This window comes from Dipteris shenzhenensis, chromosome 31, assembly GCF_047967505.1.
Source record: "Dipteris shenzhenensis isolate YYH24624 ecotype China chromosome 31, Dip_SZ_1.0, whole genome shotgun sequence".
NCBI lineage: Eukaryota > Viridiplantae > Streptophyta > Polypodiopsida > Gleicheniales > Dipteridaceae > Dipteris > Dipteris shenzhenensis.
Window position 1 is genome coordinate 15,573,022 of NC_141626.1, and position 15,746 is coordinate 15,588,767.

At 45.4% G+C, this 15,746-nt stretch overlaps 1 protein-coding gene across 1 annotated transcript in view; it reads left to right on the plus strand.

Annotated features, from left to right (window-relative positions):
* The window catches only part of LRS1 (Transducin/WD40 repeat-like superfamily protein), a 70,366-nt gene extending 56,991 nt beyond the window's left edge, over positions 1-13,375 (plus strand). The window contains exons 17-18 of the mRNA XM_087402298.1: positions 12,443-12,628; positions 12,732-13,375. Of these exons, the coding sequence (XP_087258424.1) occupies positions 12,443-12,628; positions 12,732-12,830 (285 nt within the window). The 3' untranslated portion in view covers positions 12,831-13,375. The remainder of the gene's footprint in view (positions 1-12,442; positions 12,629-12,731) is intronic.
* Positions 13,376-15,746: the final 2,371 nt, after the last annotated feature.

Sequence of the window (15,746 nt, forward strand, 5' to 3'; positions counted from 1 at the left end):
CTTTGAATTGCTTTTGAGATCTGGTCGGGTTGTTTGGACTGGGAAAGCTTCCGTTGAGGATCTCATTCTATTAGCAGCTCCTCAACTGGATCGTTTCACCAGCACACAGGGGCTGGTTGTTGCTTCACAATCTAGGAATAATACTCCCAAGTGATTGCCAATTCATTCGCTGATCTCTAGTTTCCTGCTATGCCGGAATCCTCCGCATGTCATGTCACCTTGGTTGGTGCATAGCCGGTGATGGGACGTTGGTGTTTGTCGAGGGGTGCCGTGCGTCTCGGTTTCCTGGAGGAGGCTCGACGCAAGACCAAAGCCACCATGACTACTGTGGGGTGTACCCTGGGTCTAAACAATGACGGGAGGTCCCCTAGAGTGATCTGTGTGTCCCCTCGATGCCTCGTGTGTCGTGCTACGGTCATCGGGTCAGGGTCTCTGTCACGTCTGCGTCTAGAGATTGGATGATCAATATCACTCGATGGGAAGAACTCTGTGATCCTGTTTTGAGAAAGAGGTGTCTGGTGGTGTGGCCAAGCCTTGTCGCCTGAGTAAGTACTCTTTGTGTCGGACCTCTCGTGAATGAAGTCCGCTAGGCATCTCTGATTTGGGTAGGTGAGGAATATGGAAAGGAGCCCGAAGCCGTCTTTGAAGAGAGAGTGGTAGCGACCTTGGATCTCGTAGTACACTGGGCATCTGAAAATAAAATGCTCCTCTGACTCAACCTCCTGGCAGTCGCACAATGTGCATATGCGATGCTCCCTAGGAATCCCCTCTGCTCTACCGCTCTCTATGTGGAGGCGGTGTGACAATATCCGAAACTGTTCGATGGATGATCTCTTGGTCAAATCCTAGTGCCTGTAGGCATGTGATGAGTCGAGCTCGAGGCACTTTGTGAAAGGCTTTGCGGAAATCCACAAAGCAGCAATATACCCTCTCCTTCTATGATCTGGCCTCCTCTATGACACTCCTGAGTGTGAGTATGTGATCCATAGTCCCATGGTCTCGCCTGAAACCGGCCTGATCCTCTGCTCTGAGCCCTCATCCCACTTCGCCAGAGTTGCGCGAGAGGAGGGTGAGACATCGCCATATGCACCCTTACATCCGGATATCCTGGACCTTTCTTGCGGGAAAGTTCTCCTTGTTGGGGACTTCAACCCCAAGACGAGCATGTGCCAAGCACCACTCTTGGACTTTCGAGACGACTTTATCATGCTACTAGACATGGACCTAGACGGAGCAGGCATGACCAGGATCTCATCGGACTGACACGAGCCTGTTACACCATATGGGCAGGATGCATGATCTCATCATCTACAACGCGCTCCTTGACGTGGGCAAGATGCATGATCTCATCATCTACAACGGGCTTGATCTATGGCCCTCCTTAGGTGGTTTTACTTGTTTCCCACATGGGGGGGGCACTAGTGTAGTAGATTACATCATGGGATCCCCTACCTTCACCTCACGTATAACTGACTTCACCGTAGCACCACTCCCTCCAGGAGCTGATCACACATATCTTCTCCCACTATCGCCACCTCACGCTTAGCCACACCACACACACCACATATGATGCACGGTAGCTACCACGACATACACTTTGATCACAACCTCTCCCTTGCCTACTCTGGATGCCTAAATAAACTTCTAACCTACATCGATCACATACCACTCATAGAGGATCGTGCTGCCCTGATTAGTCGCACACTCCACGAGGCTGTCCTCCAAGTCTTTCTCCACACCACACGGTCTACTAGACCACCGGGTTTCCCACACAGAAATAAAAGATTTCACTAAAAAAAAAAAGTGTGTGAGGGAGGAAGAGAGAGAGAGAGAGAGAGAACACTGCAAGAGATCTTTCTTGCTTACGCAGGCTCTTTGTTTGTATGGACCATGGTTGCCCTCGTTCAACGTACGGAACGTTCCATACGGTACCGTACCTCTTGGTTCTGTACCTTGCAACAACTGGTACAATGCGGAGTGCAAGGCTTTTTGCCGACAACTCCAACTTGACACCAAGTGTCACCTCCCGAACACACTAGACAGGATACGCAAGTATCGACGTCTCGTACATCGAAAGAAGCAGGAATTTCTTCGTCGAAATGAGGAGCTGCTGAACATCTTTTACAACAACTCCTCTCAGGAATTTTGGCAGAGATTCCTTGAGCGTAGGTGTCCATCACCCCTCACCGACACGAGAGTTTGGCACACGTATGCACGCCATCTTTATGATGTCCCACACCAGCCTACTCCAGATCTCATACACACACCTTGCCCCACCACTTGCACGTTGTTCACTAGAGGGGGAGTCAAGGACACGAGATTGAAACTACACAATGGCCGAGCTATGGACCACGAGGGGCTATGCACTGAGTTTATCGCATATGGGATCGACACGTTAGCCCCGATCTCAGCAAAGCTATTCAATGACGCTGCTTGCCTTGGCTTCCCCCGCACTTGGACACTCAACACCATCACCCCCATCCACAAGGCAGGGGATCCCATGGACCCGAGTAACTACAGGACTATCATGATTGGACATGTGATGTCCAAGATCTATGCAACAGTATTGGATGCGTCAGTCAGCGTGTGGCGGGAAGTAGCCTATTGCTATGAAAAGGTCACGAGTGGCCGTGCGTCGGATCCAGATTCACATGAATCGGGAGTGTGCGTCCTTCCTCTCAACAGAGATGGCTCCAACGAGGGAAGACCTATACAATACTGCGACCCCGCCTAATCCTCGAACTCCTCCTGTATCCCTCGTCTCATCCCTGAAGGCTAACTCCCATGTGTAGCCACTGACTATCGGTAGTGGATGCTCTGGGCTCTGGTGTGTCTCAGTGTAAAAGACTATGTCTTGTCCTGTGTAAGATTCCGAGAAGTTCCTTGGGTCTGACGATAAGGTACCATTACAATTCCAAATGGTGCAAGCTAGGGTCTCGGAAACTTGAGTCTCATAGCCCTCGTCCCCCCTAGGGGGACGGGTGCTAGGGGGGACGGGTGGGAGCCCAACGAGTACTGGTCAACAACCTACCGTCTCAGACCACGGTCCATTTTTCCTCCTTGCGGACAACATCCCACTTCTGGAGAAGAACTCGGCGCTCCTCAATTTGTAGTGGTGTCAAATCCTCATCAATGGACAGGGTGGGACGCTCTCGTAGAGTGGCTCGACGTCGGAGTGTCGCTAGTCGAGTATGTGAATCTTTGAAGCGGATGACTAGGGGCTGTTCTCGGTTGGGGTCTCTCCCACCACGCCATGCCCCCTCTACGCCGTGGTCGGGGACCCCCATGGTGGTGGTCACAAAGGTGATCGCCTCCTCCATGGGCGTCATCGTGGTGCTGGTGCTGTCTCACATGATCTCTCGTATCCGGATGTTGAGGGCCTTTGAAGCCCTCTGCTGCTGTTTCTGTATGGCGGCTGAAACGGTTGCCTTTGCGGGCCCTTGTTTCGCCACGTCCACCCATCTAGTCGTCTTTGCTATAGCTGACTAAATCATGGCTATTTGTGCCTCGATCTCTGTGACTGCGGTTCCTCCAGGCGTTGCTCTCAGGGTCCCAAGTTCCTCTCGGAGCTGTGATGTCGTGTCTGAGCCCTTAGGTAAGGGTGCCCTGCTCGTGTATAATGCGGGCCTGCTCTTGGGTGTATCGGGCTTGCTCCTGAGTGTAATGTGTTAGATTTGCCTGACGGGCTCGGATGTTGTGTATCTCAGCCAATAGGGAGTCTTAAGCATTTGGTGGGGGCCTAAGATATCCTGGTTTGGGTGGGAACTGGATCTCGAGAGGGGTTGGAATGAAGGTGGGCTGCTGAGGTTGTACTGGGGGGATATATATATATATACACAGAGAGAGAGAGAGAGAGAGAGAGAGAGAGAGAGAGAGTTTATTAAAGTTTGCGAAAGACCGATGGGTCTATGAGACTTAAGAAAACCCTGATATAATGAATAAAAGGGTGGAGCTACTCAGTGAGCATGCTAGAAAACTGTGTAGACATAGTCAATGGTATCATCGTACATGTCCACCATAATCATACACATGACAAGTGCCACTGTAACCCCGTTTGATTGTACCCTAGGGCTGAAAATAGAGGAGATGTCAGTGAGTGGGATCTGTGCGTCTATCCTGTGTAAGGTATGCCGCTTCTCGATTTCAGGGTCTCTGCCTCTCCTGCTAATCGTGTCTGGGACAGCAACCTGCTTTGCCTAGAAGAACTCTGTGATCTTACTCTGTGATGGGCCAAGCACGGTCCTCTGCTCTTGTCTCATCAACCTGATGAGACGATCTCTATGCTAAACTGCCTCGTGAACAAAATATGCGAGGCATCTTTGATCTGGGTATAGGATTTTGGAGAGGCACTCGAATCTGTCTCTGAAAAGGCTATGGTATCGTCCACGAATCTCATAGTAGACATGGCAACGGAAGAAAAAGTGCTCCTCTGACTCCACCTCATGGCGCTCACACAATGTGCAGATACAACTCTCCTTGTGTATTCCCTCTGCTCGCCCGCTCTTGATACGGTGTCGGCGCGATGACACACGTAACTGTCCAAGGGCAATCCTGAGTGAATATGGTAGATGGATTTGGGTGTACCCTAGTGGGATGATGAACTCCTCCATTGAAATGTGCAAGCAATGGTTCCGATAGAAACTGAGCTTAACAAGGAGCTCTGCCTGTGCTAGCCAGGTCCTGAATGTGTGTAGCTGTAGGAGATCCTCTCGTATGATTGGGTTGAATTTGTTGCCCCGGAACGGGACAAATGGAGCGTCAATGCTGTACTGGAAGGGTGGCAGCCTATCTGTATGAAAATCCGGTCTCTCAAACCACCTGCATGTGCGTGCGTCCCAACATCTCTCATCACCCTGAGTTGCCAATGCCATAGAAGATGCTAGTGCCAACCAAGGTGGCTTGCGTCGCCCTGTGGTACATGAGCCATATGCGCGCACGCGGTAGAGGTAAATGATAGTTTGGAATGCCGCATCTAACTGCAGTGGGGATGCCCCGAAGTCAGCCTGAATGATCTGATCAGGGACAGAGGGCTTGCTGCATATCATCCGCGAGAGTAGGAGAACTTGTAATCTCTCCACTCGATTCCACTCTGTGTCGGAGAGGTCTGGTTTCCAACAGGTGCTACCATACATGCCCGCAAGTCAGACCAAGGAGTCGAAAAGAAGAACCTTGGTTCGCGGGTCGTAAAAATGTGAGCGGAAGCACTCTCTCTCTAGTCAGGCTAGGGAGGTCTTACCTTACTCAGGCGTGCCCGCATCGCTGGTCTCATCATGAAGATAGGTCCAGAAAATAGAACCCGCAAGTATGTGTTTGATAAAATTATCTCAATTGGTGCCCCATCAAAAGTAAACTGCTCTCTGTGTGTAGCCGCCCTAGAGGTGTTGAAATAAGGGCACACGCACTAGAAGCCAGAAATAAGGGCTGTTTTCCTCCGAAGATCTTTGTTGAAATAAGAAACTTGATACAAAGTTGGCTCACAGGGAAGCAAGAACATTGACTGTACTCAAATTTGTACAAGAGAGCACAAAGGCTCTAGATTTATAGCTTGGGGCTGGTGGCCTAAAAGCGTGTGCTTTCTAAAAGTTGGAGTGTGCTCTTAGCCTAGAATAGGCGAGCTTTGCCAAAAGCCGGGCTTTTAGAGCTTTCTCCAAAAAGTAGGCAATCCCTGAGCTTTTCTCTGGTGCACCCTCTAAAAGTTGTGCACGACATGTTGTGTTGCTTTTTCCCTTAAAAAGTGGGAATTTCGACACTCTCCAAAGTTCTGTCACAAGCAAAACAATAGCCAACCGTTACATCCATTAATGGTTAGTCAATGCATACATTCCGGACAACAGCACCAAACACCTCTCTATTGGCATGAGTCCATTCGAGGAAGGAAAGACGCGACCTTCACCCCGCCCACTGCTGCCCTCGCCTCGCGCGTTGCCTAGGCTCCGCCCTGCCACTCCCACTCTTCTCTCCCCGCGCCCTCCCCTCGCACCTTGGTCGCCGCCCTGCTCGCCTTGCTGCGCGCCCCCTCCGCTGGCTGAGTGCTCCCCCTGCTGACTGGCTGCCCCCCTGCTCCGGTCCAGCCGTGAGCCTCTCCAGGATGGCACATCCCCAGCCTTGGCCTGCTTGTTGGTGGCTCCCTTCCCGTGGCAGTGTGGTCTTCCAGGCTGGTCTTTTGCACCCTTCTCCCTCTCCGTGGAGTAGAACGCGTCTGGGTCGGGGGTGTTCGGGCTTTTGGAGGTGTCGAGCCACTTGTGGCATGGGGCCTTGCACTTCTTCGGAGGGGAGTATCTTCGGCTTCAGCTGTCTCCCTTGCCCTGGCGGTCCTCCACATTTGCACCTTCACAGCAGCAGTAGGTTCATCTTTCAGGAAGCGTCTCTCCCTTTCCGGTGGCATTTCTTTGGCGGAAGGAGGTTTGCCCTGCACTCTCCTGCTCTTCCGAAGTTGGAGTTCTCCTCGCAGCTTTGCCCTGGCGACATCGGCCATGGCCATCCCCCAGCAGTCCAGTTCGTCCCTTCCCGTGGTGGTGGTTGTGCTGCCCTCGTCCCATCAGCATCTCCTGGCCGCGAGTGGTGCACTGGAGCTGGATGTACCTGGCCCTTGGACAACAACCCAGAGGGGTCGCGTCGGCTGGTGGCTTCCTTGCTTGGGTCTCCAAGCTTCTCAAGACTTAGAGTTTTTCTCGAAGATTCTTTTTCCACAGGGCGGCGGCCCTCGACTCCTTCCTCAGGGATCCCTTCTCCTTTGGCTCTACTTCTTCTTGTCGTACCAGGAGGCTCCCCATGTGGGTTGAGGCCTGCAGGTGCGTGGAGCGGGCTACTGGAGTGCGGACTCGCCCCCCGTCAGGTGGTGGTTGCTCACGCTGGCAGGTCTCTTCCTATTGGCATCCTCGGGCGGGCACGATGGACGGGAACTCAGCGGAGGAGGGATCCATACATGCTAGGATCTCGAGTATCTCCAGGATTCACTTCATCAGGGATTATTGGTCGGCCTCGATTGTTGGATGTTGACTCAGAGGAGTCATATCAGTTGATGATTCACTGTCTCGAAGACTTTCTAGTACTTCCAGGATTCACTTCATCAGGGATCCGTAGCTTTTTTGGTTTCGTGGTTTACATGTTTTCAGAAGACCAGACTAGGGTTTTTTTGGTTTGACTGCATTTTGCAACAGTTTTTGCTTGGCCCTGTGTGGCTTGTAGTTTCGCAGGTGGGAGTTATCCCTGTGCTCCAGCATTGCTGTTGAGTCTCTTGTATGCCTTGTCTCGAAGTAATATATTTAGCCCTTCTTTTTCAAAAAAAAAAAAATGCATACATTCCGGTTCTTGGACTAATTCTAGTCCTTTGTGGACATCCCCACAGTGCTCACTAACCAATGTAAAAGAAAGGAAAGTAAACTTGCTCTAGTTAAACAAAGTCAACTTTTTGGAGTTAATTAAAAAAATATCTTTCTTTATTTCTTGGAAGACTATAATTTCGTGATAGTACATATAGGAAGTGTCAGCTGTAGCCAAATCTTTTGTAGAAAGATGTCACTACCATGTTAAGATGGTAAAGCCTCATGGTGTAAAAACCATGGATAAATTGATATCACTGATTGGTGACAACCAATGCATTGATGTTCGGCCAAGGGTGTAAATTATGTAAGAAAGAACTCACACAAAACACTCATAAGTGTGATTAGTAAGTATCTGCAAAAAATAACATCAACTGAAAAATATAAAGTGTAGTAGTAATGTCCATAAAAAAATGTGTAGGTGTGTTACATTCCCTTGTCATCTAAGAGGACCTTTTAACCTCAAGCCTCACCATCTTGTGGATTGTGTTGGTATTTATTTGCCAATTCGAGAATTCTAGCACACACACGAAAACGCATCCCCACTTTAGTAAGCTAAGGATAGTTGTAGGATTAAAGGCTTACTGCGAATGATGCTTGATAGTGTCGTGATTTTGCTAGTGCTCCAATATAAGCATGGGTGACACGTACGATCACGTACGATGCGTACCGTTCGATATTAGTACGATACTAAACGAACTAAAAAATCTTAGGCGTACGTCCGATGGTACGTTCGATACCCAAAAAAAAAGACAAAGATTTTAGAGTTTTGGAGTAGGTACTTGTACAAGCTTGTACAAAACATGTAATATAGGTGCTTGATGGAGATAGAGGGAGAGAGATGAAGATGCTTGATGCAGCTTGAGCCTCGTCACTTGTTGGAGATGGAGAAGGGAGAGTCGAGACTCAGAGTCGGAGGTAGATGCTTAGTGTGAGATCATAGTGAGGAGAGAGGGGGTTTATATGGAACCTTGCCATTCGGGAGGCCCAAAATCAGTTTGGCAGAACCATCACCAATAACAAAACCAGTCATCCAAAACAAACGAACGCAAAAAACAAAAAAAAAAACAAACAAACAAAACAAATTGGGGAAGGGGAAAAAAAATATTTTTTAAGTTAAAAAAAAAAAAGCGTACGGAACGTTCCATACGTTGAACGAAGGCAACCATGCTTATTTAAGTGAGAGCATATTTTTATACTATGGTCTACACCCACTATTGGGCGTTGATGATGTGAGTGGGGATGTCATAGTAGCTAGTCCTTGCGATGCATGATGGAGTTTATGGTTTTCAACCTTGTGAGTGACTATCATGAGATTGAAACTGCACTATGTTGTGTTTTTAGAGGATGAGTTTGGGAATGTTCCTGGATTCATCTAGGTATATGCTTTTGCCGTATTAGCGGACATGCAAATTTCACCTTGTGAAGTTTTCGTCCAAGTTGCGGCCTATTGGTATTGTGATAATTCTTTCTATCTTAAATGGTGCGTTGCCCTATCAGCTAGATTTAGATTTAGATGCTCGTTGGGGAGAGACTAAAATGAAAACGTTTAGACTTCACAAGCAGTTGTAGCTTGATTAAAGAGATTTCGGACTACCTTTTGATTAGCCTTCTCCTTTAGTGCTAGCCTTCGTCATGGTTTAGTCTGCCCTTCACCTCCGGAGTGTCGATAGAAAGTCAGTACGAAAACTTTGTATAAATGGATTCAAGTATGTGTGGGTGTGTGGATTTGTATGTGTGAGAGCATACTTTTATACTATGGTCTACACCCACTGTTGGGCGTTGATGACATCAGTGGGGATGTCATAGTAGCTAGTCCCTGCTATGCATGATGGAGTTTATGGTTTTCAACCTTGTGAGTGACTATCATGAGATTGAAACTGCACTATGTTGTGTTTTTAGAGGATGAGTTTGGAAATTTCCTGGATTCATTTAGGTATATACGTAGAAGGTGGCTCCATACATGCATGACATTGTAGCTAGTAAGTGAAAGACCAAGGGCTTTGTTTGCGAAGTCCTAAAAAATGTGCTTGAAAGCATTATCATTTAAGACTAGCAAAGATTTAGATGCTCGTTTGGGAGAGACTAAAATGAAATTGTTTAGATTCATAAGCAATTGTAGCTTGAATGAAGAGATTTTGGACTAATTTTTGATTAGCCTTCTCCTTTAGTGCTAGCCTTCATCATTGTTGAGTCTTCCCTTCATCTCCCGAGTGCCGACAGAAACTCAATACGAAGACTTTGTATAAATGGATGCTCAAGTATGTGTGGGTGTGTGGGATTTGTATGTGTGAGACCATATTTTTATACTATGGTCTACACCCATTGTTGGGCGCTGATGACGTTAGTTGGGATGTCATAGTAGCTAGTCCCTGCTATGCGTGATGGAATTTATGGTTTCCATCTTATGAGTGACTATCGTGAGATGGAAACTGCACTATGTTGTGTGTTTTGAGGATGAGTTTGGGAATGTTCCTGGATTCATCTAGGTATATGCTTCTGCCGTATTGGCAGACATGCAAATTTCACCTTGTGAAGTTTTCATCCAAGTTGTGGCCTATCTCCTAGAGCATGACTGTCCCCCCACTCACTGAGTAGTGGATATTATCTCTATGGGGAAGACGTGCGCTCCCTTTGTCAGTAATGCCACCATCCCCCATCTGAATATTGAAGTGATGCACCTCATCCGTAAGATAATCCTAAGTGAGCAGTATCAAATTCCTTGCACTGACGGTTCCATAGGCGTTGGGGGATCATCTTCTAAACTGTTTCCATACAACAATGATAGGTACCATTCTTCCAATCAAAGGCCGATGGGAAGTCCAACATGCACCACTAGCTAGAAGAAATAGATCTCTTGTGGCCTAAGATTCATCAAAATCCAAAAACAGAAGGTGATAACCTGATGTGTTACCTACTGCTCAAGCTAATGCCTCTTGCTTATCGGGAGGTGGCTAATCATAGATGGATGCGTGGTTGATAAGAAGGGCACCCGGACCATCCTTTCGGAGTGCTTTGTGTGGGTGGTCGCCTGGATCTCACGATTCCTTTCTTTGGGATCAGCCTTTCCATAACCAAACCCTCCAATTGAGCATAGAGAATACTCCCCTGTCTAGGAGGGGTGGAGAGGGCCCAGCGCTTGCCCAATTTTCCCCACCGCTTGGATTTGCAATAGTGCAATATGCATTAGTTCTAGTCTTAGATACATCAAATATCAGAGCATAGGAAGGAAGGGAAAGATGGCATGGAGGGGGAGAGGGAATCGTGTAGCCACAAGGCTGCTACACACCTAACAGGCTTATGGCTGGCAAAACAAGAGAGGCGGATGAATGACAGGGAGGGAGGGGAAGGGGTAAAAGAACTACAGGGAAGGTGGACGGGGATCAGCCATCCTCAGTTTAAGCGAGTAAAGGCCACATAGAGCACAAGAGAACAGCTTGCTGCAAGAGGGGAGGCACTGGTAAGGCCTTCGATTTGCTTGCAGTGTAGGCAGCAAAACCTTGCAATCGTCATCATATCATCTGTTTTGAGAATGGTGTTTAATTGGGGCTTCTTTCCTGATGTGTTGGTGTATGGGGAGTGTATTAGGGTACACTGTGAATGGTTTGGTGAGGCAGGCAGCATTGGCTTCAAGAGATGTGAGTCGATAGATGTTTCTAAAGAATATGGAGGTTTGCATTATATATATCTTCTAGACTGTAGTCGAAGTGGGTAATGGAGTAGATTTCAGGAGGCTGCTGTCTGGGTGGATGGGGTAAAGTACAGGTGGAGATTTTCAAGGACACATAGGCATGATTCATATTTCTTGATGGAGGGAACAGAGGCAAAGGACCCACCAAGTCGCTCAATAGCTAAAATGATGGGAACTGAGGGTGACTATGAGAGTAAGGTAGATGGCATTTTAGATGATAGTAGAATGGCGAAACCAATGCTTGATTATATTAGAGATCATATTAAAATCATGTGCCCATATATGGTGGCGCTCTTATCTTTACCACCAATTAGAATAGCCTAGAAAGCATAGGGGTTGCTTCAACGATGGAGGATGACATAAAGCTATTTATTGTCCAAACCAAGTACAGGGTGGGGATCTCCCATCAATTTGCAAGAATTGTGGGGTGGTCCATCTATTCAGGGATTGCCTCAACAATGAAAAACAAGAGCCTGCTACTTCAAAACCCATATTCCTATAACTGTACTGAGCGTTATGGAATTATAAAGCCATCAAACTATTGTAGAAGATTAAATTTATCCTAGATGCTTCTTTACAATGCACCCATTGAAAAAGAAAAACTTCCAAGGTTCTATTGCATAGAAACACTACATTGTCCAAGATCAAGCCTCAGTATTGGGGTTGCTCCTCAGTTGCAACATTTCTCGAAAAAGGTATTGTCTCACGAGAGAAATAAACTGCTATGTAAGGGTGTGTGGCGCTGCTATCCACGTGTGTTGGGCATGCTTCTCCCTTTTTAGTGCTGTAATGACCCCTCTCAAATATGTGGAAGACGACTTGCACACCATGAGCCACTGACAACTCTATTGTTTCTGGTTTCCTGTCTGAATGTGTATGCATGCATTGCTGGTACCCCCTTCTTGGGGCTCTGGTGTGTGTCTGTGTGCAAGTATTCTCTCCCTATTACTCTGCAAAGTCCCTGGCTCTGATCTTAAGTAGTCAATGCAGTTCCAAGAAGCCATGTGAAATCTGTACTTGCCTTACAGATCCTCTCTCTATTTGTCATTTTATCTTCTCTCTGCAGTAATGATTCATGCATCCCAATATAAAGAGCATTAGCCAGCTTAATGCTGGGGGGACTGGTTTTTAAATCTTATCTGTTCAATTGTGGGATTTGGTGTCACACGGTCTGGCTCTATCTTTTGCCTTTTTCGTGGACTACACCAGCATAAGGCAAGATGAAATATTCTAACATGTTAGTTTATGGGTTCAAGAATAGTTGTGGGCATTCAGTAGTTGTGGGCATGGAGAATTCACACAACTAATTACTTTAGGAACTGCTTTGGAATTGTGGGCTCCTGTCTCATTTTCCATAACTGCAAATTTAGATGGAAGATTTATGCCTTCACTTACCATTCAGGCTTTTGTTTGTTTATTGTTATTGCAGGTGATAAATTATGTATTAGAGAAGATGGTACTTGACAAACCACTAGATGAGGGTAGCACAGACCCTGCACCATCAGCAGCTCCTAGTAGCAGCCAACACAGTGCCAATGGGGGTGGTTTCCGGCCTGGCATGAGGGTATGGCAGCAGAAGACTAAGCCAGAAGTGGAGATACTCTGCAATCAGCATGTGGGTATTTTAATGATACGAGTTAAATGCAAATAGTATTCAAAATTGGATTTTGTGTAGCCAAAGGCAGTGTCTGACTGATGTGAACTGTTTCCATGAACAGGTGCTCCCCCCAGAAATGAGCTTGGCAACTGTACGTCAGTATGTGTGGAAGAAGCCAGAAGACCTCTACCTCTTCTACAGAGTTACATCAAGTAGATGATTTTTCAAAACTTACAGCCCGCTCAGTCCCTTCTCCAAGGTGGAATAGTTACTAACAATAGCATATCCTCCATGCAATTGCAGAGTTGTTGGTTGGCCATGGAGAGCCTTACTGGCAGATTGCAGGTTTACTTAAGAAGTTAGTGTTAGTTATAATTCTTCTGTACACAGTGTATTCTTAAGCTAAGCAGTCTTCAAGCAGAGTGGCATTCTGCAATGCAGATGACCTGTTTGTTGTGTTCATGGTGACATGGACACAATTGAGAAAGTGGATGCATGTAAAAGCATTACAGTCACCAAAATAATCTTTCTGGGATCAAGATGAGGGGTTTTGACCTTTACTTTTAAAGCGTGTATAGCCTTCAATTTTCATACTCACTTTCACTGGTGGCCATGTATGTGATTGGCAATACATTGGTTCCATCAATTCCAGAAGTTGGGGGCATTCCGAGATCTATGTTACTTGGTTTAATGAAAGGGTGAAATATACTCTTATTTTCTCCAGATCTGCAATTTGTATTTTGTTGATTCCATCAGATACTCTATTGCTTCTGTGATGCTTACAATACATGCAATGTGTTTTGGGACAACACACCACCTGTTCAAATATAATAGGCGAACATGGGGAGTTTCTGCAAAGTCATTTAGAAATAAAAGGAATTACAGTGACCCCTACATACATACGGGTATTTGCATGCTTGTAGACTGTCAATGTGGAGACAAGATTGAGGACATCAGAACATTGGTAGCTAGTTTTGATAGCCACAATTGTGAAGATAAAAAAATATATTGGAAAGTATCTACTATCTTGGAACTGTTAGGCAGTCTTTGTTGGGACAGGAGATACACGGTTAATCTAGATTTGCTGACAGGAAAAGATGATGGTGCCATTGCCGATGACAGATTTCATTGTCAAATTACTCAAAATCATGAACATGTGAAACTAATTTAGTGGTTCTGGCCCCCATAGGTCTCTCTACAAGGTGGCCCAAGGGTAAGGTTATACAAAACGGCTGGTAATAGCATTAGATTTGACAATGAGAATTAATTTTAGGAGATGGGTTTTTTATTTTGCAAGCATTGTCCAAAAACTGTCACGGAAAAATATTATGTGGGCTGTACCAGATTCTTGTGCATGAATGTGCAATCAGGCGGAGAGTAAGAAAATGTAAAAAGTGCCTAGGAATGGATAAAAGGTATTATGAGGCCTGAAAATGTTGTGCATGGAGCATTTTATGAGAGAAAAGAGGGAAGCCCCTTAAAGTAAGGAAACATTATATTTATAGAGTTATTTGTAAGGACAGTCCTCTATTCAAGAGCAAGGAAAGGTCATTGACATTCAAGTCATGATGGGGGGGATAACAAATTGATGAAACAACACTAAGCTCTAATGAAGCAAATGTATAAGGCTCATCCCAAGTGTTGTAATTGTGAGAGCCTATTTTTGTTATACACCTTTAAGGATGCAATGCACTTGGTGTCCTGTTGGTTAGTCTCTATATGGGTTCAATAAACCAAGCCATTCACCTTACTTAACCAATAATGCATTTGCCATGATATTGGTATGAAGGCCTGCAAATCAATATTTTGTGGCTTGAGTTTTTGAAGCTTGCATTTGTTAAATATATGTGGCCCATGTAAAGAGACTACATAGTGTTGCAAAAAGAAAACCATCCAACTTGGTAGTTGCAATGCTAATTCTAAGGGAGGAAGAATTTTGTCTATGTGATAATATGATGCACATGTATGCCTAAGGTTTTGCAATGAGCGCTTGCTTGAGAATGTTAAATAAGGTCAAACATTACACAAGGTGAGGGATGGTCAAAGAATTAAATTGTGGCAAGAAGGGGAGTCCATAGAAATTAGTCTCAATGAAGAAATTGAGCTTGAAAGTACTTTACTCTGTCGTATTAGTTTTAATAATTTGAGTTTCTAGACTTTTAATGTGATAGGTGTAATGTAAGACTTTTTATTTTAATGGTTGTTAGAACCCACAATCTTCCCTAGACCAAAAAATATCACCAAAGAGGTTACTTGTTTTTTAACTCTTGCATGTAATGCAAGCATGCATATATATATATGCATACATATGCCCACTTCACATTCTCTCTCTCTCTCTCTCTCTCTCTTGCAATGTCTCACACACACACACACACAAAGTTTGTTTGTGTGTGTGTGTGTGTGTGTGAGACATTGCGAGAGAGAGAGAGAGAGAGCATTTCAAAAACTGTCTCCTCTTTCACTTTTAGTGTATGTTGTTACTTAGTATTGAAGCTAGATAGTAGCCTCTAAATGGAGATGAAAAGTAGCATCTAAACATAATGGGTGGCAGCCCCATAAGCATACAATGGTAATGGCCCCCTAGCTTTACAAAGAATTTAATCATAAAAACTACTTGTATATATTGAGAATGCAACATTGCAATCGAAATCTCACATCAATTAGAATTTCTGACAAGAACAATAAACAATTAGTATGAGGGAGGAAAATACATTGTCATTACACAAAAGGGGAGCATACAATAAAGTATTAGAATGCATTACCAAGGGGCAAAGATATAATATGATTTTTTATTGTGTATATGATTTTCATGCTTTTTGACGAAATTATCAACGTGTTGTGGAGAACTATCTAACCAAGGACTCCACAATTCATCCTTGTCCAACAATGCAAGTACAATCTACTCAATATTGGAGCACTCTTCTCTTTTTCATTACTTTTTTTTTCCATTTTGAGGGGTTGTATAATTGGGTTTCATGGATCAATGTCCTTGTTTGGATTACCATCCCTACTCACTCTCATCCAACCATGTTTTATGCATCATATTCTTTCAATCAACATAAAAGATCAATATAATTAAAATCTTACTAGTAAACCAAGATGGACAAATGGATTTTGCAGGACCAAAAAGGTGTTA